This window comes from Rhinolophus hipposideros (assembly GCF_964194185.1).
Source record: "Rhinolophus hipposideros genome assembly, chromosome: 21".
Lineage (NCBI taxonomy): Eukaryota > Metazoa > Chordata > Mammalia > Chiroptera > Rhinolophidae > Rhinolophus > Rhinolophus hipposideros.
In genome coordinates this window covers 2807349-2832655 of record NC_138067.1, presented here as the reverse complement: position 1 = coordinate 2832655, position 25307 = coordinate 2807349, and the positions used below count along the sequence as shown (strand labels likewise).

At 44.6% G+C, this 25307-nt stretch overlaps 1 protein-coding gene across 1 annotated transcript; it reads left to right on the top strand.

Annotated features, from left to right (window-relative positions):
* Positions 1 to 387: 387 nt before the first annotated feature.
* Positions 388 to 24922, top strand: SHCBP1 (SHC binding and spindle associated 1). Its single transcript, XM_081031828.1, has 13 exons — positions 388 to 510; positions 3906 to 4073; positions 4202 to 4317; positions 5706 to 5914; positions 10070 to 10162; positions 13143 to 13376; positions 13464 to 13632; positions 13930 to 14050; positions 16931 to 17062; positions 18552 to 18670; positions 21534 to 21620; positions 21981 to 22122; positions 23578 to 24922. Exons 1-13 carry the CDS (start codon positions 402 to 404, stop codon positions 23901 to 23903), a joined length of 2025 nt encoding a protein of 674 aa, XP_080887954.1. The 5' UTR covers positions 388 to 401; the 3' UTR covers positions 23904 to 24922.
* The last annotated feature ends 385 nt before the right edge of the window (positions 24923 to 25307 follow it).

The following is a 25307-nucleotide window of genomic DNA, read 5'->3' as shown; positions in this document are numbered from 1 at the left end:
AAGGTACCACCACGACTGGAGACGTCTTCTGTGACTGGCCCGAGGCACCGCCGCTAGGACCGGCAGAAAGAGGTCCAAGAACTACGGTTTTCAGCTCTCAGTCCAGCGCCTTTTCCGCTTTCCCCCACGGCTTGGTTCTGGAAGTCCTCGCAGAAGAGGCCCGCATTCGCCTTGGTCCGCGTTCGCACCGAGCGCGCGGACGAGCACAGCGGCCCGCCGGGCCAGTGGACGGCGCCCAGGCGCGGTCACCAGGGCGGTGGAGGCTGCGAAGGGTGGGGCTCGTGCGGAAGTGGGACCACGGAAGCTTTTCTTTAATTGGCTCACGGGCGGCGGCTCAGCATCCAATCGGGAGCGTCTGCGTCATCACGTTGCCGGCGGGGCGGTGCCCGCGGAAATTTGAAATGGCTGACGGGCTGCTGGCAGCTGGCGGGCTGGGGTCGGAGGCGATGGGGCCGGAGCGGGAGCGCGCTGGCTGGGCGGCCGCGGAGGAGCCGGCGCCCCTCGAGAAAGGTGAGTACCCGCCGTGGCAGCTCGGGGCACCGCCTCCTAGCGGCACACCGCGTCCGCCGCGCCGGGGCGTCGGGCCCCTCCGGGGGCGCGGGCGTCTGAGGCCTTCGGACGCGGCTGGCCGGGGCGGCGGCGGTGGCTGCGCGCGGCGCGACCCCCGTCCGGACGTCAAGGGCGCCAGGCACCCTGGGCACGTCCCCTTCTCCCCGCCCAGCCCGGCCTCGGCTGCCTCGAGACCGCAGGGCGTTGGAGCGGACCGGGCATCCCTCCCTGGTGTTTGATGCGTTTCCGGGACGTCGGGCGAGTGTGTCCGCGCGGAGAGGACGCCTCTCTTCAGCCGCATCTTCGGGAGGTCGTGGAGCACCGCGCCCCGCTAAGAGCAAACGGGAGCGCGCTGCCGCGTGTGCGCCTGCGCACTGAGGCCGCGGGGCAAGCCCGGGGGGGCGGGGCAAGACGGGGGCGGGGCAAGCCCCGGGGGGCGGGGCAAGCCCGGGGGCGGGGCGCCGTCTGCAGGGGACGCGCGTCCTACTCGCGCCTTTCTAACTCTCCTGGGAGCGTCCGTCGTGTACTTTTCTTGGTGTTTTAAGCGGATTCGGGCCTTTTCGTTGACACGTCCGGTTGCGCTGTGCAGCGGGAAGAGCCCTTGCCAGGGGGGAAACAGGCGTGGCGGAATCCCGGCACGGCCCCTCCTGGCCCCGGGCGAGGCCGGGTTTCAGGTTCCCGCCCGGACAGCAGCCAGCGGCCCTGCAGGCGGCGAGGGGCAGTGGGATCGGGTGAGAAGGAGTCTTTCCAGTGGCTGTAAAGAATTGTGATTCTTTCTTCCCTATGTGAAAACACACACCATAAATTTACCAGGTTAGCCGTGTGGAAGCGCGCACTTCAGTGGTGTCCATCACGCTCACGTCCTTACGCGCCATCACCTCCATTCGTCCCATGACTTTATCTCTAAACAGAAACTCCTGGGGATGAAAAACGGGATGTACGGGGAGGAAGCTCCCAGGGCGGTCGGACAGAACCCTACGGGGGCGGGCGGGGCGGGGGCAACCCCCGGCTCCCAACTCCAGCGAAGGGCTTCCCCACGTCGCCTAAGCAGCCCCTTCCACTGCTGCTGCGCTTCCAGCGTTCACACGCCCTTGAAACGCCTCTTTCAGAGTAACCACCCGAGACAGCACATAATCTTGTGAACTGGTCTGTAACCCACTCCCTGCCTTCCTCTCCAACACCTTCCTGCAACCTTAAGTTTTCTCCTTAATTGCAAATGCATGAAAGAAGCTGCGCACTGACATTCCGAGAGCCTTTTTTCTCAGTCTGTTGAGATCTAGCTTCCAGGCGTATCCTCCGTGTGGCTCCAATTTTTATAAAATTCTCTGCAGGCTGAGACTGTCCTTACGCTGACACTAAACCTGTTGAACAGTGACGTCCTCCCCACCCCCACGCGACGCCGCTCTCCCTGCCTTCCAGCTCCTGGCCACCACCATGCTACCTTCTGCCTTGGTCATTTGTGATTACTAAGGAACTCATCAGTGGAATCATTCGTACAGTGCTTGTCTTTCTGCGACTGGCTTCATTTAGCAGCGTGTCCTCAATGTTCGTCCCTGTCGTAGCTCGTTGCAGAATTTCCTTTTAAAGTCCCGTAGTAGTAGTCCATTGTGTGTATCACTGCATTTTGCTCATCCATCCATCTTTGGACACGTCGGTTGCTTCCATGTTTTAAATTCTGTAAACATGGTTGTACAGATATCTCCTGGAGACCCTGCTTTCCATTCTTTTGGGTAATAACCAGAAGTAGAATTGCTGGATCGGATGGTAACTCTATTTTTAACTTTTTGAGGACTCTCGGTACTGTTTTCCAGAGTGCCTGCACCACATTACATGCCCACCAGCAATGCACAAGGGTTCCTTTTTCTCCACATCCTCACCAACACTTGTTTTCTTGATAGTTTTTCTTATTTATTTATTTATTTTTGATAGCATCCTCCTAAGGGGTGTGAGTTGAAGGTCTGATTAACAAACGTTTATATTATTGATGGGTACTGTTGTAAGTGATTAACAAATAATTTATTTAATTCTCTTAATTGAAGTGGGCATACTATTTTCATCTTCCCTTTGGAGGCAAGGAAACGGGCACAGAGAGATTGCCACTGAGCTCGTCAGGTTGAAGCCCTCTGAGGCCACGTGCATTGGTGTTTGTGAGCAGGACACCCTTGGGGTACGCTTCCGTCATCTGTGCTGCCAAGTCATTCTGATGGCCTGAACGGGGACAAAGAGGTTGAAGGAAGGAGAAGATATAATAGGTTCGGGGAGAGAAAGATGGCTGCTAATGACAGTCTCAGATACCCTCCCAGAAAACACTCGGAAACTTCTTTGCCAGTCTAAATGCTACTCTCAGCATTCTTGATTTAGCGGTGGTGGTTTTGTCATTAAAAACATTGTATTACACAGAATTAGATATACCAGTGGCGAGATCGCATTATGAAATTATGAAACATAATTCTCTACAGCCTGAGCTTAACGTGATGAGCGTTTTCTAATCTTGTCCTTACACTCAATCATGAAAATGACAGAGGGGGAAACTTGTAGCTTTGGTGAAGTAAACCTTACGAGTTGTTAAGAATATCTCATCACTCTTCATTGAGGGGCCACTGACAGACTGGTACTGTGGAACATAAAGGGAGCCTTCAACTCCTTTGAGGGGGAGCAGAGGAAATCAGCTCCTACTTTCAGGCAGCTTTGTAGAGTTTTGGAGACTAAGACATTTGATAAGTTGCCAGCTGGAGGAAGAATCATCGCTGTATCCTTTGAAGAAGAACTTGGTTGATTTCCATTGAATTAAATTACTATGCTCTTCCTCTGCCTCCCTGAGCAACCTCACAGGACAACACAAACCTAACGGTGAATGATTTTAAGTTCTTACTCTTCAGAGATTTTTTTTTTTTTTTTAATTAATTTTATTGGGGTGACAATTGTTAGTAAATTTACATAGATTTCAGGTGTACAATTCTGTATTACATCGTCTATAAATCCCATTGTGTGTTCACCACCCAGAGTCAGTTCTCCTTCCATCACCATATATTTGATCCCCCTTACCCTCATCACCCTCCCCCCACCCCCTTACCCTCTGGTAACCACTAAATTATTGTCTGTGTCTATGAGTTTTTGTTTCTCATTTGTTTGTCTTGTTCTTTTTGGTTTATATACCACATATCAGTGCAGAGATATTTTTAAGTTTAGTGAAACTGGTTTCTTCTGACAACAGAGGTGAGCCAAGCATCATGCCTTAGTTAATCCTTGTTTGTATGTTGTGTGGAATTGCTAAGCCAGGGCCTGAGAGTCGAAGCGGGCTGTAAGCATTGGGAGAGGCCGCTCCTCGGGCCTTCTTACTTTTGTTGTTCTTTTAGGTTTGTTTCAAGACGAAGATTCTTATAGCAGCTGTAGCGCTCGACATCCGCCAGGAACCAGTTTGCCCAGTTTCGTGCTAGCGGGCAGAACAAATTTCCCGGAAATGTTCCAAACAAGTCATCTTTTGTTCTATGAGCGATTCCGAGCCTATCAAGATTACATTTTGGGTGAGTGGGTTCGTGTTTTGCTCCTTTTACCTTTTTAGTCCGTCTCGCGGTGCGGGTTCTGAGCACGTGAGTTTATTAATTTCTTTCTGCCGTGTGCAGGCTCAGTTCTTGTTGTGTTTAATTTGTAGCTGACTGCAAGGCCTCCGAGGTCAGAGAATTCACAGCTGAGTTCTTGGAGAAGGTCCTGGAACCATCTGGTTGGCGGGCAGTCTGGCGCACGAATGTGTTCAAGGTGCTGGTGGAGGTAAATTTAATTCTGTTGTTCAGGCTTTTGTCTTTAGCTGAAAGCACTTTCCTTCAAACTGTTATAGCCAACGTGCTTACTTTTAATTAAAGTTTATGAGCTGATTGCAAATAGCATGTTTTTCACATCTAATTGCCATGGTGTGTGAATTGTTGCACAAAGTTTAAAGGCGATGAGGGGGTTTATGGGGGTCGGGGGGCGTTGAGGTGGGTTAAGTCTTGCTGACTTTTGAGAAGGGGTATGGATTATAGACCCATGAAGCTGAGGAGGTGTCTGAGACCATTTAACAAATAAAGAGGCCTAATTGGCAAGTCAGTGGAGTTTCAATTAATTTTTTACCTTAGTTGTAGCCCATTAAATAGCTCAGCCAAACAGGCATTTATAAACTAGCCTGTGTTTTCCCTAACAAATGTGTAGATATGTGGTTAATCTCTTGATAATGTGACCCATTGCAGAAAGGAAAAACAGTCTTATTTTTCAGCTGACTGGGCCTTTTACATTAAATTTGCACTCTAATTACAGCTGTGAATTTTTCTCAGTGTTTGTTAACTGGACCACAAAAAACCCTGTTAAACTAAAATGTTAAACCAGGGAGTGTAAATGCAAGCAAGTTGTCTCTGCGGCTCCCTGAGAAAATGACATCACTTACAGCGGCTGCGGTCCAGGCGGGGGTGCAGCTGTTCTGAATTCTAAAATTCCGGATTACACTCAGACTGGTTACAGTTCAGGCCTATCAGCTAGGTTATGATGGTAACCCCTGTGCCCGCCCTCCCCCCGCCCTGAGTCAGTTCTCTAAAAGTAGTCAAAGCCATTGTTTGAAAGGAGGAACGGCCATTCCTCTGCTTCAAACCTCATGCATTTACGTAGGCCTGCTGGTGGCTCTCTGGCTCCTCACTGCGTGAAGGATGCCTCAGATGCAAGCCCTTTCGGTGTCCTGCAGCCCTGGTCTCTGCCCCGTGCCCTCTGCTGCTGCTCCCCCTGCCCTCCTCTCCCCCCCCCCTGCCCTTTCCTTCCTTTGGGTCCCGCAGGAAAAGGCCTCTGCTCTTCGGCTGCCCTCTGCCTGGAGCTGCTCACCTTTCTCCTCTCAGTTGGCTCTTTTCTTCCCATCCTTCCATTGCAGCCCTGAAGAGACTTCCCCTGACTGTGCTAGTACAGACCACCATCCCGGCTAGGTATTCTGTCACATGTCACCATCGTGTTGGTTTGTTTCCTTGATTACAGTGTAAGCTCCACATGGTAAAAGCCAGGCCCGTCTTGTTCTTCCTTTACAGTGTGGAAGGAGGCTCCCCACGCCCATTTCATGCTTAAAAAAACAAATCAGGCTGTAAGTCGTGTTTTGTGTGTCTCTTCATTTTGATTTTCGTATGTGACGTGATTTTAAATTTCAGGTCACCGATGTGGACTTTGCCGCCCTGAAGGCCATGGTGAGGCTTGCCGACCCCAGCCTCTGTGAATGCCAAGTGAGCACTTTTACTTTGGAGTGTGTGATGGAGCTGCTCAGTCTGAAGGAGCATCGGCTGCCCCTGCAGGAGCTCTGGGTGGTGTTTGATGATTCTGGAGCGTTTGACCAGACTGCGCTTGCAATCGAACATGTCAGGTAGGAAGAGAGGCTGATCAAAATAAGCTCGTGGCCAGGAACTTGGGTGAAATTCAGAAATTCTGGTCTGTGTTATATCCTGACTTGAACTCAAACTGTGAACTTGGTATCTACAATATTGGAAACTACTCAGACACAGGGGAATCGTGTTTTAAATTAAATAAAAAATGTAAAGAAATGTTTTGAATTTTTATTTTGAGGTCATTTCAGACTTACAGAAAAGTTGAGAAAAATAGTACAAAAAATTCCTGTATAGCCTGTGTCCCCAAATGTTAACAAATATTGGGTGTTCTTAATTTGCTTTGTACATATGTAGAAACTGACTTCACAGTTCTGCTTGCTAAGGCTCTGCTTGACGTACTTGAACATGAGAGCAATGGAAAGCAAGTGAAAAAGGTGGGATGTGACCTGTGCATGGATGAGTGACACACGGGAGTCTGCTCCCAGGAGGTGTTTCCTCCGGCCTCTTGCAGGATCGCACGCCCCCAGCGTGTCAGCCTTTCCTGGCATAGTTGATGTCCACTTGCGCAAGTGTACCCCTGGTCCCTTTGCTGAGAAGGAAAGCCCATACCTGGATTGACAGGTGTGCCTTTTTCAGTTTTTGAGATGAATCTTTTGTAAGATAATTCCTGATAGAGAGAGTTCTTTTGGTCTTCTCTGTGTAAGTGTGTTCACTAAGGAAGGTTTGCTCTTGGCCATTTAGAAGTGGACTGATACTCTCCTAGGAGCTGGAAGACGGGTGATACAATGGCCGTGTTAACAGTGTGGGCTGGCGTTGTGTGGTTTAAAAAGCACTTTCCAGTTTCTGTACCATTAGTGGGTTCACCTGGTTTGGCCGAGCTTCATACTCTGCGAAGAAGCAGGGTGTCTTGGGGCTCTGCTTCCAACGTCTCATGGAAAATTTCTGCTTGTATCGAAGAACATTTTAACCCTAGATGTTCAATATTAGGCCTAGCAATAGAAATCTAAAGAACTGGCTTCTGTCCAGAAGCAAAAGAACTCCCTGACATTTCACTTTTAGAAACGCGTCAGCTGAAGCATTTGAAAGGAAGTGTTAATGGATGCGTTTAGGAAACTGGGAATCAGGGAGCTAATCTCTGTGGATCCAGAAGTTGGTAAAAAGACAAGTATCTGGAATTAGTAATGGTATTATTTGAAGAAGAGCCTGGCTAAATGTACTCTTGATTTTGAGAGTTCAGACTTTGGTCGGTGCACGGAAACGGTTTTCATTTGTTCATTGGTTAAGTAAATGTTCGAGTGCCAGTTCCTGAGTTGAGGGTGACATTTGGTTGGTTCACGAAACAGACATGATCACCATGAGCAGGATCGGTCAGAGGAAAGATGGACGTTGATGAAATAATCACAAAGACACATGCGTGATTGGGAAGTGTGGTCACCCAAGACCAGGTCAGGCTGCTGCTCTGTGGTGGTTTCCTGAGAAAATGACATTTGAACTTGGGTCTGAAGGGTTGGCAAGGTGATGGGGACGTGGTGGGGTTGGGGAAGGAACAGGTTCAGGAGCTCAGTGAGTTTAAGGGATGGAAAGGCCAGTGTGGCCGAAGAGGCAGTGATGGGAGAGACTTTGGAACCAGCTGCAGAGGTTGTCAGGGTCGGAGGCGCAGGACTTTGTCAGCCAACGAGTCCTTTTTGTCTTTGAGAACAGGGGGAAACCATGGAGGAATTTTCATGCAGTGTGAATGTGATCAGCTCTGGGGTTAGGAGGTTCATTCGGGCCACTGTGTGGAAAATGAATGAAGGGAGATGGACCAGGGAGACTAGTGAAGAGGCGAGAGAGTGGCTAGAGGGGACAAGGAGAGGACAGATTGAGGCCACCTGAGGAAGTGGCTGGGACTCCGTGGTGGAGAGAATACCGGGGAAGTGCAGGTTCACTGCCTGTTCCGATCCCGGGAAAATAGTCCCTGGGGCAAGGAGGTGCAGACGAGAATGACCGTGTGTGCCCAGAGTGAGGATGAGAGTTGAGCTGAGTTAATGAAACGTAGACCCAAACTTACCAGGTGGAGAAGGTGGCGGCTCTTCTGGCAGCCTGACCAGAGTGTCACGTGGAGCTTGGAAAGAGCTCATGACATTGGGGCTTTGCCTGCAGGGGCTCTGGGGCAGGAGAGGTGCTCTGGAGCCAGGTTGTGAATTCACGGAGCATCAGCAAGCTCAGGAATTTAGACTTTATTCGGAGAGCAGCAAGGAGCCAGCAGAGGTTCTGACTGCGTAGAGGCGCTCAGGTTTGTTCTTGTTTTTTTCAAGCTGGACTCCAGAGGGTGTAGAGATTGGCAGTCCAATCTGCAAGGCCTAAGAGATGGCTTTCTTTCCTCTGCTGCGTCCTTTTCACAGCCTAGCTTCCGGTTACAGCCTATGATTCCTGGCGTCCCGGCACTGAAGTTATGCTTAAGGTCCCCAGAGTCCCTAGGTCTTGTATCCAATCGGCACTTCTCTGGCCACATCTTGTTTAACCTCGTGGTCACATTCTAGTTACTTGATCATTCCCGGCTTTGGGATACCCCCTTTGTGATGCTGTTTCACAGGCTTGCTTTCTTAGTCACCGTGGCCAGCTCGTCCTCTCCTGCTCAAACTTTAGGTTGCTCAGGGATGCTGCTTCACTATCTTCTCTCTCTCTCTTCAGTCAACCTTAAAAGCACATTAGAATCAGCTGGGAATTTTCTTTCTAGGAATATTCCAGCTAATACATTAGGAAGGAATGATGACATCAGAATATCAGTACGTATTTTGCAGCCAGTGATAAAGTGAAGGTTCCAGGCAATGATCAATGGCTGCTATAACCACAGGTGAAAAACCAATGCCCACTGAACGTTCTTAGCCTCATCGTCAAAGGACATGACCAAGTGTTACATGCTTCCTGGTGGAAGTTCATTATACCGCCCTTAAAGTATTGCCAAAAACCCCTTTTCTAAAGCCAATCAAGTCCCTAGATCTTGCTATTAGTTTGCTGGAAGTAAAAGAAACAGAAAAACACGTTGAATGACCCCCTAGGGATGCAATCAGTAAAATTCAGAATGTGGGAAACTATTAGATAAATTGCAAGGAGAAAAAGGAAGGGATAATCTACAGAATAAAGGTGATTTAAAGAAATGCAGTGGCTGCCCCTTGTTACACTGATCGGACTCACCAACTGTAAAAGAGCATCACCACCTCCACCAAGAGACAGGCACGGGAGATTGAACACTGACCAGATATTTGGATAGGAAGGAATTAAAACATTGTCTTGGTATATTTGTTTTAGGGGCACGTACTGAAAATTTTTGAATGGTAAGATATGGCTGAGATTTGCTTCTGAATAATCCCTTGTCAGGATGGTGGGTGGAAGAGAGCAGAGAAGTGAGTGGGTGGAGTAGAGATGACATGATTTGTCTCCGAGTTGGCAATTGTTGAAGCAGGATGATGGGTGCATGGTACTCACTACTGTTTGCTCTTGTATATTGCTGGAAATTCCCCAGAATGAAAAAAAAAAATTGTTAACTCACATGGGGAGCATTAGAAAAGTTGGATCCTGCATCACTCCCACTAGCCCTCACTCTTGATTTTTTGGTCTGGGTTAGGGCTGGGAATCAATTTTTAAAAGTGTCGCAGGGGAGTCTAAGGTGCAGCCAGGGCTGAGAATTGCTTTCTGTTATGTCCCTAGAGGATCACAGTTATTGCTTTAATGCCACACGGATGCCTGTGGCCCAGACCCTTCCTTTGAGCTCTGAGCTTGTATGTTCATCTGCTCTCGTGACACCATCCTCTTGGAGGTCAGGTAGCCATCTCAACCCGAACAAGGTGAAAACAGAGCTCTTTATTTTCAACTCCACACCTGTTTTTCTCCCAGTCTTTTCTATCTCAGCAAAGGACCTTACCATCCACTCACTTACAAATACAGCGGAAACACAGTATTTGGGTTGAATGGGTAGTCAATAAATGGTCCTGATAAAAAGAAAATCCTAACAGAACCAACACTGTAGAAAAACTCCTTTAGCCAATCCAAAAAGTCCCGTGCAACTCATGTCTATGAAGCACAGCAAATACCCAGCGTTTTCTACCAGAGCTGATAGAATTGGTTTGATTTACTCCTTGGCTTGCTCCCCTCCAAAACCCTCACATTTTGAGCCAATGATTGAATTGGAATGATACTAATTTCTGTTTCAGGTTTTTCTACCAAAACATTTGGAGGAGTTGGGATGAAGAAGAAGAGGATGAATACGATTATTTTGTCAGATGTGTTGAACCTCGATTGAGATTGTAAGTGTTTATTAGTGACCTTGTATATGTTGGAAAAATAGCAATCCATGGTTTAACATTACCTGTATGGGGTATGTACACTCCAGGGACCCCCAGACAGAACCAGACCGATGTACAAATAGTATCACCCACTGACAGTTATTAAATGAAACTCCTACAGAGAAACCTACTTTTAGTGTTTATAAACTGAGTCTAAAAGCAGAGTTCAAGAACATGTAAGTAAAGAGCTCAGTGTTTTGTAAATCTGAATAAAACTTGAGCTAATGTTTAAAAAAAACCCTTTGTTAAAGTCTAAGACAATTATTTGAAAAACAGTGAATTTAACTAGTTATAGAAGCATTTTTTGCTTCAGTGTTTTAAAAGAGTACTTTTAAAGATAAGTGGCTTTACTCTAAGTTCCTACAGTAAAACAGACTGGGCTAAACTAATAGACTTATTTCAGGTTGTTTTGTCAAGTTTGTGTCCTTCAATTTGATGTATAGATGAAAATACTAAATAGTTAATGGTGATAAATACAAATTTCCAAAATACCTAAACACATTCTTCTAATTTATCATATTTTGGTAGGAAAACACTCCAAATTAACCATTCAACCCAAATATTGTGTTTCCCTGAAAATAAGACCTAACCGGAAAATAAGCCCTAGCGTGATTTTTCAGGATGACATCCCCTGAACATAAGCCCTAATGCGTCTTTTGGAGCAAAAATCAATGTAAGACCCGGCCTTATTTTCGGGAAACACGGTAGTTGTTCTGCACTATGTTAAATGAGGCATCCGGCTTTCCACTAGAGGGTGCTCTGACGCCAGGTAATTTTTTTCAAGAGTGGCAGTTTAATAGTTCCTGCTGCTATAAAAGTAGGACTTGCACTCCCTCAAAAGGAAAATTAGAAGATAATTTTTCCCCTGTGTGAAATGATTCGGTTAAAGCAGTAACCCTTTACACTTTTGTGGAACCCTCTTTGATTTAGTAAGTTTCTCTTTAGGTAGTAAATACTAAGAAAAAATAGGTGAGAAGTCTGGTTCGTGGTCTACCTGGCTTCGAATTATGTGTGTCTGATTTCTTCTCTTCATAAATGGGCTGTGGTTTCTATTTAGCCTTTCGTATTTTCCCATCTTGTATTCAGTGGAATGCCAGAACTTCAATAAGCTTGCCTATTTTCCAGTTTTGATGTGAAATGTAATGATAGGTGAATACCCGCTGTATTTGGCAAATTTGATCTTTTCTTGGAAAAAAGTGGTTTTCTGATTTCACAGCCTTACATGTGTGAACAATAGGAAATGAGTTACACACACACCTTGTACATCACTGGCAGGTGCGGAAGCAGGAGGGAGGCGCTGTTTTCAGTTATGGGAGGAAACCGCAGTACTTGGTGGAGAAACTGGAATGTTCTCCAATGTAGGCAGTCTCTTCAGAGGTCCCGGGGCTGAGGCAGGGGGAGAGCTGTCAACAGGCAAAACTTACAGGGAGTCAGACCACATTGTTGTGATCTCACACTCTGGGTGAATATGTTTCCTTTCCGAGCAAAACACTCGGCTTCAAGGCTACGGCTCCGAGACACACATGTCAGTGCGCTCCTTCCAGGTTCTGCAGTATACGCGTAACTATCGTACAAGGAGAAGAAACCAGCCGGCTGGCCTGGGTATTGCAGATGCTAAGAAACTATTTTAAAATTGGAGTCTTAATCTTCTAAGTTGATAGACCTGATCTAGCCATCAGTGGTTTGGACTCCTTGGACTTCTTGTTGCAAAGTGGATTCCAAGAATATCTTTAAATGAGTGTGGATTCACCAAAGCAGACAAAATCCTTGGTTTTCAAGCTTCACCTAATTCATTTACTTGAGCAGCAGGGGAAAACTTTATTTGTTTTAAATACTGTTTGAATGTTCACCGTAATTTGATGTAAATTTGTTTAGGATGTGGCTCGGTTTTTCCGCCCCCAAACTTATTTAGAGCGTGATTAAGTTTAAAACACATCATCTAAGGCAGTAGTTCTCAACTTTGGCTGTCATTAGAATCCCTGGGGAACTTAAAAAACCAAAAATCTCCCAGAGACCTCTTCTAGAGGCCCACTTAATTGATGGGGACGGGGAGCTGAGCGTTAGTATTTTTAAAAGTTCCCCAGTGAGTGCCATGTGCAGCCCCCTGAGAAGCTCTGGCCTAAGGCACATATAAGGAAATATACTGTTACCTGGGAAATAAAGCAATTACTTTAAAACTACAGGTTTTAAATGGCAATAATATTGCACTTTATTTTCAAATTCATTATACATTCATTAACGTGATTATACATTCATACATTATTTTATTGTATCTAGAAGTACCTTTTGTTCTGTCTATATACTTGAGAAGGTGTATAAATTGAAATAAATTTTAAGTGCCAATAAAGTTCTCCAACACATGTTGTTTGTTTTACTCACGCTCTAGTTGAGTAACCACAGCTTTAATTTTTTCTAAGAATCCAAGGCTTATGTTTTTGAAATACTCTCTTCCTGAGGGAATGTTCTGCGAAACTTTGTGCCATAGCACTTCACATGTGAGGAAGGACTCAATGATTCGAGCCCCTTTTCATTTTTGATCCTATAGGTAATGGTAATCTTATACACTGTTATGAGCTGTTTGGGGTACTCCCTCCCATTTCCGCTCCTCTCCCAGATTGAATCTAACATGAGAAAATAATCTTAAGTAACGATTACAAATTGTGCAGCATGAACTTTCAGTGTTTTTGTTTAACACAAATGCATGGATCTAAGGAAAAGATAGCAACTTCGCAGAAGAAGAAAAATTAGTGACCTAACGAAGTGGTGCTTTAACCTTCCAGTGGCTCCCACTCCCAGTAGTGCGCGTTCAAAGCCCTCAGGTGCCCCTGCGTCCGTCACACGCTCCGAAACACTTGTCACGGAGCCTGGAGAACTCACGCGGCGGCCTTAAAGGGGGCGGCTCCCGGGCGGCAGGGGTTTCAATGTGCTCTCCACCTTTCAGGCACTATGACATTCTCGAGGACCGGGTTCCTTCAGGACTTGTTGCTGACTACCGCAGTCTGTTGTCTCAGTGTGAGGAGAGCTACAGGAAGTTTTCAAACCTGCGAAGCAGTTTGTCTAATTGTAACTCGGATACGGAGCAGGAAAACATCTCCATGGTGGAAGGGCTGAAATTGTATTCAGAGATCGAGCAGCTGAAACAGAAGCTGAAACTCATTGAGAACCCTTTGTTGAGGTATGTGAGTCTCTGTTACTCTTAGCCAGTTGGCATCTTTTCTGACGAGCTGTCTCACTGAGAACGGGTCTGTTTGGTTATTTCAAGATACGTGTTTGGTTATCAGAAGAATTCTAATATCCAAGCAAAGGGTGTCCGTCCGAATGGTCAGAAGGTCCGCCATGTGGTGTCCTCCGCCATGATGCCCGGTCTCCTGCAGTCCCTGCTCAGGGACAGGCTTTGTCAGGAGCCTTGTAAGGAGGAAGTAGAAATTCAGGTAAAAGGAGCGTTTCTTGCTCCAGGTGGCTTTTCCTTTTTGGTTGACCCCAGTTTTTTCTGAAGGCTACAGTTTTAGGAGCTTCCCAGAGCTGGCTTTCTGTGACACGGGAAGCAGTGAGAGCTCTGCCTTTGTCAGCCCCAGTCACTTACCACACCTGCCCTGAGCTCAGGGCTATGAATAGCTCAGGAGCTGCTTAAATGTGCCCTGGGCTCCCTTTTCAAAGGGAGACCTGAAGGCACCTGGAGGGCTCAGGTTGCTTTTGAGGGTGTGTATTTGCAACATGTTGTTTTCCAGTTCCACAGGGACCCGTTGTCTGCTATAAATGCCTGCTATGAAGGCGACACTGTAATTGTTTGTCCCGGCCGTTACGTGGTGCATGGCACGTTCTCCATTGCTGACTCCATTGAGTTGGAAGGTGAGTGGGGAAGATGACAGAACCAAACTACTCTCACGCACCATGCACTCGGGACGACATAAACCGCTGACCTGGCTGAAGCTCCAAGAATATGATTTCAACTCATTTATTTCAAACACTAAGGGTATTTAAAGCTTACCGGGGTTGGCCCACTGTTTGAGCAACTGGAGGTGTGCGTCTTTGTGGCATTGTATGTGTTGGGAACATGAGTACATCGACTAAAAGGACCGTTAGGAAGAAGCATACACATACTTTCCAGTTTGTAGGTGGCTTATGGAAAGGAAATCTCATTTCTAGAATAAAAAATTACCCCGGCAATGTGTTTTTAAAGTTTAGTGCTTTTTATTTGTTGTTTACTCATTTCATAAATGTTGTGGATATATATATATATATATATTGCTGCATGGTTTTCTTGTTTTAAATTTGGCTTATTTTTGTGAGAGGTATAGGTCCAACTTGAAATCAGACAAAAAAAATCTTAATTTTTTAAAAGCTTGCTGAGTGTCACAAATTCTACGCTTAGAATCTTGACCAAAGTATTCTTTTGAGAACAGTAATGTTGAAAGATTCTATTAAAAACAACTCTTTAGCAGTTAAAATCTTCTTGTGCATTTAGAGTGATTCCAAAATTTAGGTTACTTTACAATCGTTCATCTTGGTCCTGTATATTTCCATAATATGTCACATTTAGATGCACCTGTTCAACTCTTTACCAAAAGAGCTTCAAGTTAGCCATAAAGCTTGTAATGCAAAAAAAAAACAAAAAAAAACCATACATCATTTTGGGACTTGTGCAGCTGTTCACAAATTGCTTAAACTCGGTTCTTTATCCTGTCAAAACTTCTTAATGGAAGCAAGGCTGGGAGTTTAACTCCTGTTCGCGAGTGTATCACCTCACCCCCTTTTCTGTTTTCTGTGTGTAATTTTTGTTCTCTCTCCTCTCCAATATTTGATCTATAATAGAGATGTGTGTGTAAATAACATGTGCAGAATAAATCACTGCATAGATACGCTATTTTTTGGCATGGTGAAAATAGCATTGGTATAGATTGAATGGTGGATAAGAGTTCTTCCTAGATTGGTGAGGAAATTATCATGTAATTGCCAAAATGTCATAAGTAACCATAGAGAATTCTGATAGTTGAGTGTAAAAACGATGAAATTTACTAACGGCATTTCTGAGACTGGCGAATCGGTTATATCTCTAGTGTGAATAATGGAGCACTACTCGTTCACGAGTGAGGTCAGAGCTTGTTTCCCAGCTGATCCGCTCTGCAGCGAGTACTTACTGGGCATCGGCGAGAACTACGAATATGCACTGAGCACCTACGATGTGCATGGTGCTGGCAGTACATATAGTTGGGTTTTCCCTTCTGGTTTAGACCTATTCACATAGTGCTAATTTTATATTTTATTTTATTTTATTTTTTTTTTAAAGATTTTATTGGGGAAGGGGAACAGGACTTTATTAGGGAACAGTGTGTACTTCCAGGCCTTTTTTCCAAGTCAAGTTGTTGTCCTTTCAATCTTAGTTGTGGAGGGTGCCGTTCAGCTTCAAGTTGTCCTTTTAGTCTTAGTTGTGGAGGGCGCAGCTCAGCTCCAGGTCCAGTTGCCGTTACTAGTTGCAGGGGGCAGAACCCACCATTCCTTGCCAGAGTCGAACCGGCAATCTTGTGGTTGAGAGGACGCGCTCCAACCAACTGAGCCATCCGGGAGCTCAGCGGCAGCTCAGCTCAAGGTGCCGTGTTCAATCTTAGTTGCAGGGGGCGCTGCCCACCATCCCTTGTGGGACTCAAGGAGTTGAACTGGCAACCTTGTGGTTGAGAGCCCACTGGCCCTTGTGGAAATCGAACCGGCAGCCTTCGGAGTTAGGAGCACGGAGCTCCAACCGCCTGAGCCACCGGGCCGGCCCTGGTTTTATATTTTAAATTAAGAATACATAACTTGTTTATGTAATCTATTTTTTCTCAATCTGGCAATTTATACTATCTTTTATTTTTGTGATGATAACAAACAATGCTGACTGTAAAAAATGTGCAAAGTATAGGCAGACACAAAAAGAATCAGAAAAAAAAAAAAAATTGCTGCTGATCCAGTCACCCAAAAGTCCCTGCTGGTGGAGGGAGTCCTGTGCTCTCTGGTGCCCCCGGAGGCCAGTCTGGACTCTGCGGGAGGAGGAAAATGCAGCGCTCTGCTGTTGATGTCCTCGGCTTCCGTTTCTGCAGTCGTCTTTCCTCAGTGAGAGCGTTTCCTACGGCTTGGTCTGTGTGCTTCTGTTTTATGGTGAACGTCAGCCTACTTCTCTAGTTTCTGATACGCCACTCTTCTCTATGCACAATCAGGGCTCCGGCCTGTGTTGTTAGTTTAATACAGATTTGTAGAGATCCAGTGTTTCTTACTGGTTAATAAGGACTATTTTAAGTCAGTTTGTCAGATTTTAAGTCACTCTGTTTAGGAGAATATTAAAATTAGATAATTTTGAAAAATGTTCAGGCTTTTGGAAACCTAATTTATATCAGAATCTTAAGAGCTGGATAAAAAACTTATAAGTGTTAAATGCTTTAAAGCCCTTTACCCATCTGTGATTACCTATGATAATTCATTTTTTTATAGCAGATTTGTAAGTGAATTTAGTGCTGAGCTGGTCTGAGATGGTTAGCGGGTAGTATTCCTGGTAGGGGGGAAATTGAGGAGGAGTTATTAGAAGTCATGTACCCTGGTTTAAATGAAACAAAACATGTAGGGAGATAATTAGACTTTATTTAAATGCCGAGTGGTTTCAAATATCCTTTGGAGTCATGTGGAATAGACATGTGTTGTAGCCGTGTTGTGTTTCGCCGGTTACCCCACTCGTCCTAAATGCTCTCATCTCTTCCTCAGGATACGGCCTGCCAGACGATGTTGTGATAGAAAAGAGGGGCCGGGGGGACACTTTCGTGGACTGCACGGGTGCGGATATTAAAATCTCCAGCATAAAATTTGTGCAGCATGATGCTGTAGAAGGAATCTTAAGTAAGTTTCTGGGTATTTCGTGTTATTATTTGTTCCAGGCTTCGAAGGAAAACTTTACTTTCCCTGGAAGATACAGTTCAATAAAATACCACTCTCGAGTGTGTGGAAGACTGATTAGTTAGTTATGTATGTACATAGTGTATCGATAAGTATTATCGATTGCTGTGCACAGACTTATTTTCAAGGCCTGATACGCAAGACACACCACCACAAGCCGGGATGAAGGGGTTAAAGAGTTTTATTACAAAGTGAAAGTAAGTAAGACAAGACAGAGATTAGAGGAATATATTATCATACCACTAACAAGCAAGGAGGCAATTCATCATACCACCAGGGCCCGGTCAATTAGAGTCGTAGAAACAGCAACAGCCTTTCATCAGCAGGGCAAAATCCAAATCGAGTAAAGTTATCAGCACGGGCAAAACATCATGCGCAGAAACAGCACCGGTAAAAAATCAACACGGGCAAAACATCATGCGCAGAAACAGCACCGGTAAAAAATCAACACGGGCAAAACATCATGCGCAGAAACAGCACCGGTAAAAAATCAACACGGGCAAAACATCATGCGCAGAAACAGCACCGGCCCTTCATCAGCACGAGCGAAACACCTTACAGCAGCCCAGGCAGCCGGGGAACAACTGTTGCTGTTGCTCCTCCGCCTTCTGGGGTTTTGAGGACTTCACTAACAACAGCAGCAAGGAGCAATAAGCATACGTGTTAACAACACAAGGAACTGGTTTCGGATCTGGCTAGGAGCCGGGACCAGTCCTTGGTACGAGATTAGATGTATCAGAGCTCGGCCCACCTGTGGCAAGGCGAAGGCCAGGCTCCACATCCTGTAAATATTTTCTTGGTCCTTGGGAGGGTAGCCAATCCTTCCAAGGCCAAGCACGTATCCCAGCCACTGTGAGAGTTTACATCCCCAAATGTTCCCAGGCAGACCTTCATATATTCTATTCCTTACACATAGCACGATGATTTAGCAGGAAGCTTATTCTGAGGTGAAAAATAGTTCAGCCAGTTCTTCAGAATTGGTTAGTTTAATATTGGTTTCTGTGTGATGATTTTTTTGTTTTAAAGCATGGCAATTTCGTGATCCGTGTTCTTTGTATGCGATTTAGCTTAGACATAAGCGTTGTTGTATGTCATGCCCTGTTTCTTGAATTGGGCCTCCTTTCTTTCCTGCCGCCAATATGCTCAGGAAAGTGACTTTCTGTTGCTTTATATTTTGTAGTGAAAAATGCTTTTTAACTCGATTTTGTATTTCTGAGGTCAAGTCATTCTTTTTTAAGAGCACTGCTTTTAGATTTTAGAAAATAACTCGAAATAGTCATTGTTTTATATATTATGAATTTACAATTGCAGTAACAAAGTTCACGTAGCTATCGAGAGATACTTAGACCATGTAATGGCACCTCTAGGCATTTCTCATACTGGAGAGGACGTGTTACTTCTTAAAGCATGTGACTGTGTGTTTTCACCTTAGTCATTCACCGCGGCAAGACAACGCTAGAAAACTGTGTGCTCCAGTGCGAGACCACTGGCGTCACGGTGCGGACGTCAGCAGAACTCTTAATGAAGACCTCGGATTTATACGGTGCCAAGGTGTGAAAAATCTCAGCCTTTTGGGTGGGGGGGGGTTAGGTTTAAGTTCTAAACAAGCGAATAAAGTATGGCGCCAAGACGTAAATGCACACTCCTACTCTTTTTCTTCCAAGTCCCAGGCTGGTCAGCCAGACTTAATTGTGCAAGGCTCTTACTGAGCATTTTCAAAACAGGTGAGGAAGAAACAGCAAATCTTATAGTTTCTTCATGATAATTTTAAGAGACATTTAGACCCTTAAAGCTGTAACTTGGTGACTGATTTTGTAGCAGTTAAAGGTCAGTTGCCTTTTTTGAATTAGACTTCTTATTCTGAGGTTCCCGTGCTATTGTAGGCAATAACACAGAGACTCCTGTTTGTGTATCCTTTACCCCTTCCCGCTAATTGTAACATCTTGCAAAACTAGCAGGATGTCACCCTGTTCAGTCAGTTGAATCTCCATCACTACAAGGTCCCTCGTGCTGCCCTGTCATCCACCTGCCTCTCCTTCTCCTTCATCACCGGCAAACCCGAATCTGCAAACCCGAATCTGTTCTCCGTTTCTGTTATTTCATCGTTTCAAGAATGTTATGGAAGTGGAGCCATACAGTATAGAGCCTTTGGGGATTGGCTTCTTCACTCAGCACACTTTTCCGGAGCTTCACCCAGGCCATACATGTACCAGTCAGTCGTTCCCTTTTCTTGCTGAGTAGTCTTCTGGCGCATGGCTGTTCCCCAGTTTACCGAGTCACCCGGTGAGGGCATCTGCATTGTTTCCAGGTTTGGGCTGTTGTAAATAAAGCTGCTATAAACAGGTGTGTACAGGTTTGGGTGTGGACATCTGTTTCACATCTCCGGGGTAAATGTCCAAGAGTGAGCCATATGGTAGTTGCGTGTTTACTTTTTTTTTTTTTAAGAAATTGCCAAACTGTTTTCCAGAGTAGTTGTACCATTTTACAGTCCTACCAGCTGTACGTGGGTGACCCAGTTTCTCTGTATCCTACCAGCATTTGGTATTTTCACTTACTTTTTTATTTTAGTTTTTCTGACAGGTGTGAGGTTTTAAATTGCATTTCCCTAATGGTTAATGATGTTGAACATTTTTTCATATGCCTATTTGCCCTCCTTATCTTCTCGTTAGTGCAGTGTCTATTCATGACTTTTGCCCATTTTCTAATTGGATTCTTTTTTATTCTTTTTGGCTGTAGAGTTTTGAGAGTTCTTTATATATTCTAGATACTAGTTCTTTGCTGGGTATGTAGTTTACAGATATGTTATGCTAATCTGTAGTTGGTCTTCTCATCTTCACTTGGGCTTTTACAGAGGAAAGTTTTAAGTTTTGATTGGAGTCCAATTGATTAATTTTTCCTTTTATGGGTTGTACTTTTGGTGTTAAGAACTTGTTGCCGGGCCCTAGAACTCAAAGATTTTTTTTTTTTCTAAAAATTTTACAGCTACATTTAAGTCCGTGAGTCATTTTTTGAGTTAATTTTGGCATAAAATGTGAGTTTTAAGTTAAGGTTCATTTGTTTGCCTATGGATGTCCAATTGTGACTGCACTAGTTCTTGAAACGGCTTTTCTTCCTTCAATAAATTGGCTTTGCACCTTGTCAGAAGTCATGTAGGGCTGTTTGTGGGTCTGTTTGTGGCTTCTCTGTTCTGTTCCTGTGATCTGTGTACCTGTCCCTCCACCAGGGCCTGCAGCTGTGTAGTGATTCTTGAAATCTGGTCGAGTTGATTCCTCCCACTTTATTCATCTTTTTTCAGAACTGTTACAGCTGTTCTAGTTCCTTTGCCTTTCAATATAAATTTAGAAAAATCTTGTCTACGTCTACAAAAAATCTTGCTGAGATTTTGATAGGAATTCCACTAAACCTGTATATCAATTTGGGGAGGATGGACATCATTTTTTTATGTGGAGTCATCCAAGCATGTGAACATGGTGTAGCTCTCCATTTATTTCAATCTTTGATTTCTTTCATCAGCACTGTATAGTTTTTAGCATACAAGTCTTGTATATGCTTTCTTAGATTTGTACCTTAATATTTCATGTTTTGGAGTGATTGTGATATTGTATTTTTACTTCTGATTTCTGTGTATTTATTGCTAGTATGTAGGGATAGAAATGATTTCTGTATGTTTGTCTTATACACTGTGACCTTGGCGAAACTTCTTCCAGGAGTGTTTTTGTAGATTCCTTGGGATTTTCTATGTCGACAGCCATGTTATCTGCAAACAGGGACTGTTGTATCTCTTCCTTTCTCGTCTGCATGCCTTTTGTTTCCTTTTCTGGCCTCGCAGCACTGACTTCCAGCACGATGTTCAGTAAGAGTGGTGAGGGCGGACGTCTGCCTTGTCCTTTATGTTAGGGGGTGTGTGTTCAGTACTGCCAGCAAATGGAAGGCTAACTGTAGGCTCCTCGTGCCTCCTCTGTATCAAGCTGAGGAAGTCGTCCTGTTTCTGTTTTGTGAGAATTTTTATAATGAACGTGCGTTGACTTTTGTGAGAGGTTTTCTCTGCGTCATTTGACATGATCACACATTTGTGCGTAGGTAGATAGATCGATGGGAAGAATCAGGGAACTTGTTTATCCAGAATGAAAGAGGGACAGTAATCAAGTGTTGATACTCGTAGCCAGTGGTGTGTGAGGGTGTGTGTGCGTGCTTACACGCACACTTTCGGAAAGTGATAAGTGATAGACAGCTTGTCGGAAATGGAGCGAATGGCAGTGTTTATTAGAAATACCTGATACAACTTTCTATAAAACACCTTATATTTGCACTTCACGTTTGTACTGTGTTAAAGTCTCAGGAGTGATTGTAATAAACCTCTTACAGTCCTGCCTTTTTAAAAACGATTGTCATCACCTTAAATTGTATCTTACAGGGTGCTGGTGTGGAAATATATCCTGGGAGTAAGTGCACCCTGAGTGACAACGGGATCCATCACTGCAAGGAGGGTATACTCATTAAGGTGAGCACCTGCTCTCACTCCCTCTTTCCACAGGCTAGAATGCTGTCACCTAAGAAATACTTACGTGTGAGTAGATTCCCATGTTGGGACCTGTTGTTTTCTGCTTTTGAAATGCAGAAATGGTATGTAAATTACGATACGACTAATGGGTGATTGAAAGTCTCTTGTGAGGATGCTTTGCTGTCTACAGACCTGCAGAAATGACAGGCATACTGTGTCACTCAGCTCAGACTGCTACCACATATTCATAAGCATAGCTTTCTCCTTTATTTTTAGAATAGCCTGAAAAAAAGTGAGATTTTCAAAGCAGGCAGTGTTGAATGTGGCAGTTCCTTAAAACATTTGTTTTCAATGTCACAGGACTTCTTAGATGAACACTATGACATTCCAAAAATATCTATGGTGAATAATATCATACACAATAATGAAGGTTATGGAGTCGTCTTGGTGAAACCTACAATTTTCTCTGATCTGCAAGAAAACACCCAAGATGGAACTGAAGGTACGCTATACTTAGTTTTTTTACTAAAAACCAGATCTAATTTACTTTATTTCAGCATGAAACACTGAGTATGGATCTGAGCCTTCTTTCCCGCCTTACAGAAGATAACTGCCGTAGGCCTGGGCATGGGAGTACGGAGCTTGGTAAAGCTGTGACATTAGAGAATCTTGGGGTGAAAGCAACCGTCAAGGGCAACTAGCTCAGCTCCTCATTCAGAACCTTGATGTGTGGTTTCTGTGACCCTGCAGTTTCCGTCTGATCGAGCTGGGCTTTCTGTTAGTTGGCAGAATGAGGGTGGCTGTGTGATAGCCATGCTGCCTCCTGCTGGCATCTGTTAAGGATGGAGGCAGAGCCATGGGTGTGCCAGGTGGAAGGCTGCATTTGCTGAGGGGACTGCGGAGTTTGCCTCTGCTTTCTACTGGTAGAAGTCAACGCCTCTCTCAGCTGTCCTTCTTGGTAGCAAAGCTGAGCCAACTCAAAGGGAAATCCCATGAATTTCAAGCCTTGTACCAGATCGCTGTGAAATCTCGGCCATAGGGCATTGACATGGGTGAGGAGACGTTTCAGGGTCTGCCCCAGTTGTATCCCTGCCACTGCCTTTTCTCCTCGCGATTCTGTAGGTCTGAAGCTCAGGGAGGCTGGGCTGGGCTGTGTGCTTAGGGCCTCACAGGGGTGACGCTGAGGTGTCGGCTGACCAGGGCTCTTACCTGAAAGTTCGGGAGGATCTTCTTCTGAGCTCATTTCTGGTGTTGACACGATCCTTTTTCTGGAGGTTGTAGGACTGAAGTCTCCGTTTCCATGCTGGCTGTTGCATGGGGGTCGTTCTCAGCTCCTTGCCTGCCCCATGACCCAGAGAATCTCCCACAAGGCACATCTCGCTTATGCTTCAAATATCTCATGCTTTCAGTCTCTCATGCTTTCCTTTCTTTATCTAGCCAGAGAAAACCCTGCTTTTAAAGGGCTTGTAAGATTATGTTACATACACCTGAGTTATCTCCTAGGGTCAACTGATTAGTAAGCTTAATAACCTCTGTAAAATCCTTTTGGTATTTAACAGTTATGGAAGTAACTCCAGAAAGCAGGCATCGAGAACCGTCTAGCATTCTGCCTGTCACAAGCGCTCGCTTGTAAGTAGCTGCTGGATTGGGAGCTCCCTAGGAAAAGTAGCGCTGTTTTATAATCTTTGCATCTAGCTCCCGACACAGTTCTCAGCAGGTGGTAAACGTCCAGGGCAGATTGAGTAAGATTCCTGGGTAAAAAGAGAGAAGAATTCAAAATTGGTAAAGCTGTATGAGGGTCAGGAAACCTCAGCATGAAGAGTAACAACAGTGTGTCAAATCCAGTGAGATGACAGTGCGAGTCCTGGGCAGGAAAAACTTGCAAGCGCTAATAGACTGTAGAAATGTATGTTTTAGTTGGCTTAGTTTGTATCTTTACCTTTGTTTGTTTCTCCAGAAAATAAAGCACTTAAAATTCAGACAAGTGGAGAGGCAGATGCTGCTGAAAGAGTGGATTTAGACGAGCTAATCCAATGTGCAACTGGTAAAATGGGGCTGTGCGGGAGGTCTGACCTTTGCGAGCAGGTCGAAGGCAATTGTGAGATTGTACATGAACTACTGGTTGCCTCCACACAAAAAGGCCAGCTCAGGAAGAAAAGGTTGAGTGAGCTGGGGATCACGCAAGCCGACGACAACTTAATGTCCCAGGAGATGTTTGTTTCCATTGTGGGGAACCAGTTCAAGTGGAATGGGAAAGGGAGTTTTGGCACATTTCTTTTCTGACCACTGTGACATCAGTAGATGGCAAAATGCTGGGTTTTGCACGTGCTGCCCCGTTGATCACCGCTGCTTTTGTAGTCGCTTCCTGTCTGCTTTGATATTTGATAGATTGCATGGGGTTTGAGTGAATGTGGATTTGTTCCTGTCTGCAGGTACACAGAGCACAGTCCCTCATTACCAAACGGTGATAGAAACGCATGAAGTTAAAAATGCTTGGAGATTTCTTATCTAGAACGTCTTGCTTTTTTAAATACATAGTTCTCTCCTATGAAGCCTGTTAGTAACCTTACAGTGTAAATACACTTTAGCACTTCAGAGAGGAGGAAGAAAGTCGGGGTATGCAAGAGGAGCACGCACTGATGCAGTCGGTGTCAAACACGCAGTGTTTTCATGGTTGTCTTTACCCAGCTGCAGCCAGTCTGGCACCCATGTGGTGTTTGCATAATCCTTGTCTTAAAATAAAAGCTTTTCTGGTTGGGACATTACCTGCCTAATCAGACTTATTGTCGAGAATCTGAGAGGGATGCCTTTTTATGTTGAGTTATGTAATCAGCAAAACAGTAATAGATGGCACAGCAGGTTTGAAACACAAATGAGCCCGTGTGTATGTCGGCCGTTTTCACTGTTGCTGAATGTGAGTGATGAAAAGCAGGTGCTTTTTTACCATAACAGTATTCTGATAAAATTTCTTACAGGCAAAATGATAACTATACAAACTATCAGCTCTGTACTCTTGATGTCATATATAAAACACAGCTTTTAAAGATATTTATATTAAAAGAAGGTTTATGTGACATTAATATGCCTACTGATTAAAATTATGGTGATGAAATGATAAATCGAATCTTGTTATATTTTTCCAAATGCATTATGGGCCATTGTGCCAAGGTAGCATATGTGGTCCTTTGACGTACACGTGATATTTTGATGACTTTTTAGTGTTTCAGGAAGAGTATTCAATTTTTTCCTCAGTGTGGTTATTCGTTTTTTGTATTTGAATAAATTATAATTTTCACTTTTCAGATGCTACTAAATGGGCCCATGCTAGTTTTTTGTGTTTGACCGTTGAACAGCATTTTTCTTGCACTGTTTTAAATCCTGTTGCAAAAGTAATGCTAATTAGTTCTGCATCAACTTGAGCTAAATATTAACTTAAAAACCATTACTTAACTTAAAAACATGAAATTGGCTTTCCAATTGAATTTCCACTTTTATCTTGGAGTTCGGAGTTTGTGTATTCTCTTACAACTTGCTGGAGTGTCAAGAGAATAAGCACATAGGTGAATGAATGAAAATGTATAAGAAAGTGACGGGGATAATTCTAAACAGCCTCAAATAAAGACTGGGAACTGGGAAAAGAAAGCTCTCACTTTAACGTACAAGACTTCCAAAGATTTATAAATTTAT

Bases quoted from the DNA above. Each gene is read 5' to 3' on its own strand.
- SHCBP1 (XM_081031828.1), top strand. From the start codon at position 402: ATGGCTGACGGGCTGCTGGCAGCTGGCGGGCTGGGGTCGGAGGCGATG. The intron at 4,074-4,201 runs GTGAGTGGGTTC...TTTAATTTGTAG, and splicing joins CTATCAAGATTACATTTTGG to CTGACTGCAAGGCCTCCGAG. The intron at 5,915-10,069 runs GTAGGAAGAGAG...TTTCTGTTTCAG, and splicing joins CTTGCAATCGAACATGTCAG to GTTTTTCTACCAAAACATTT.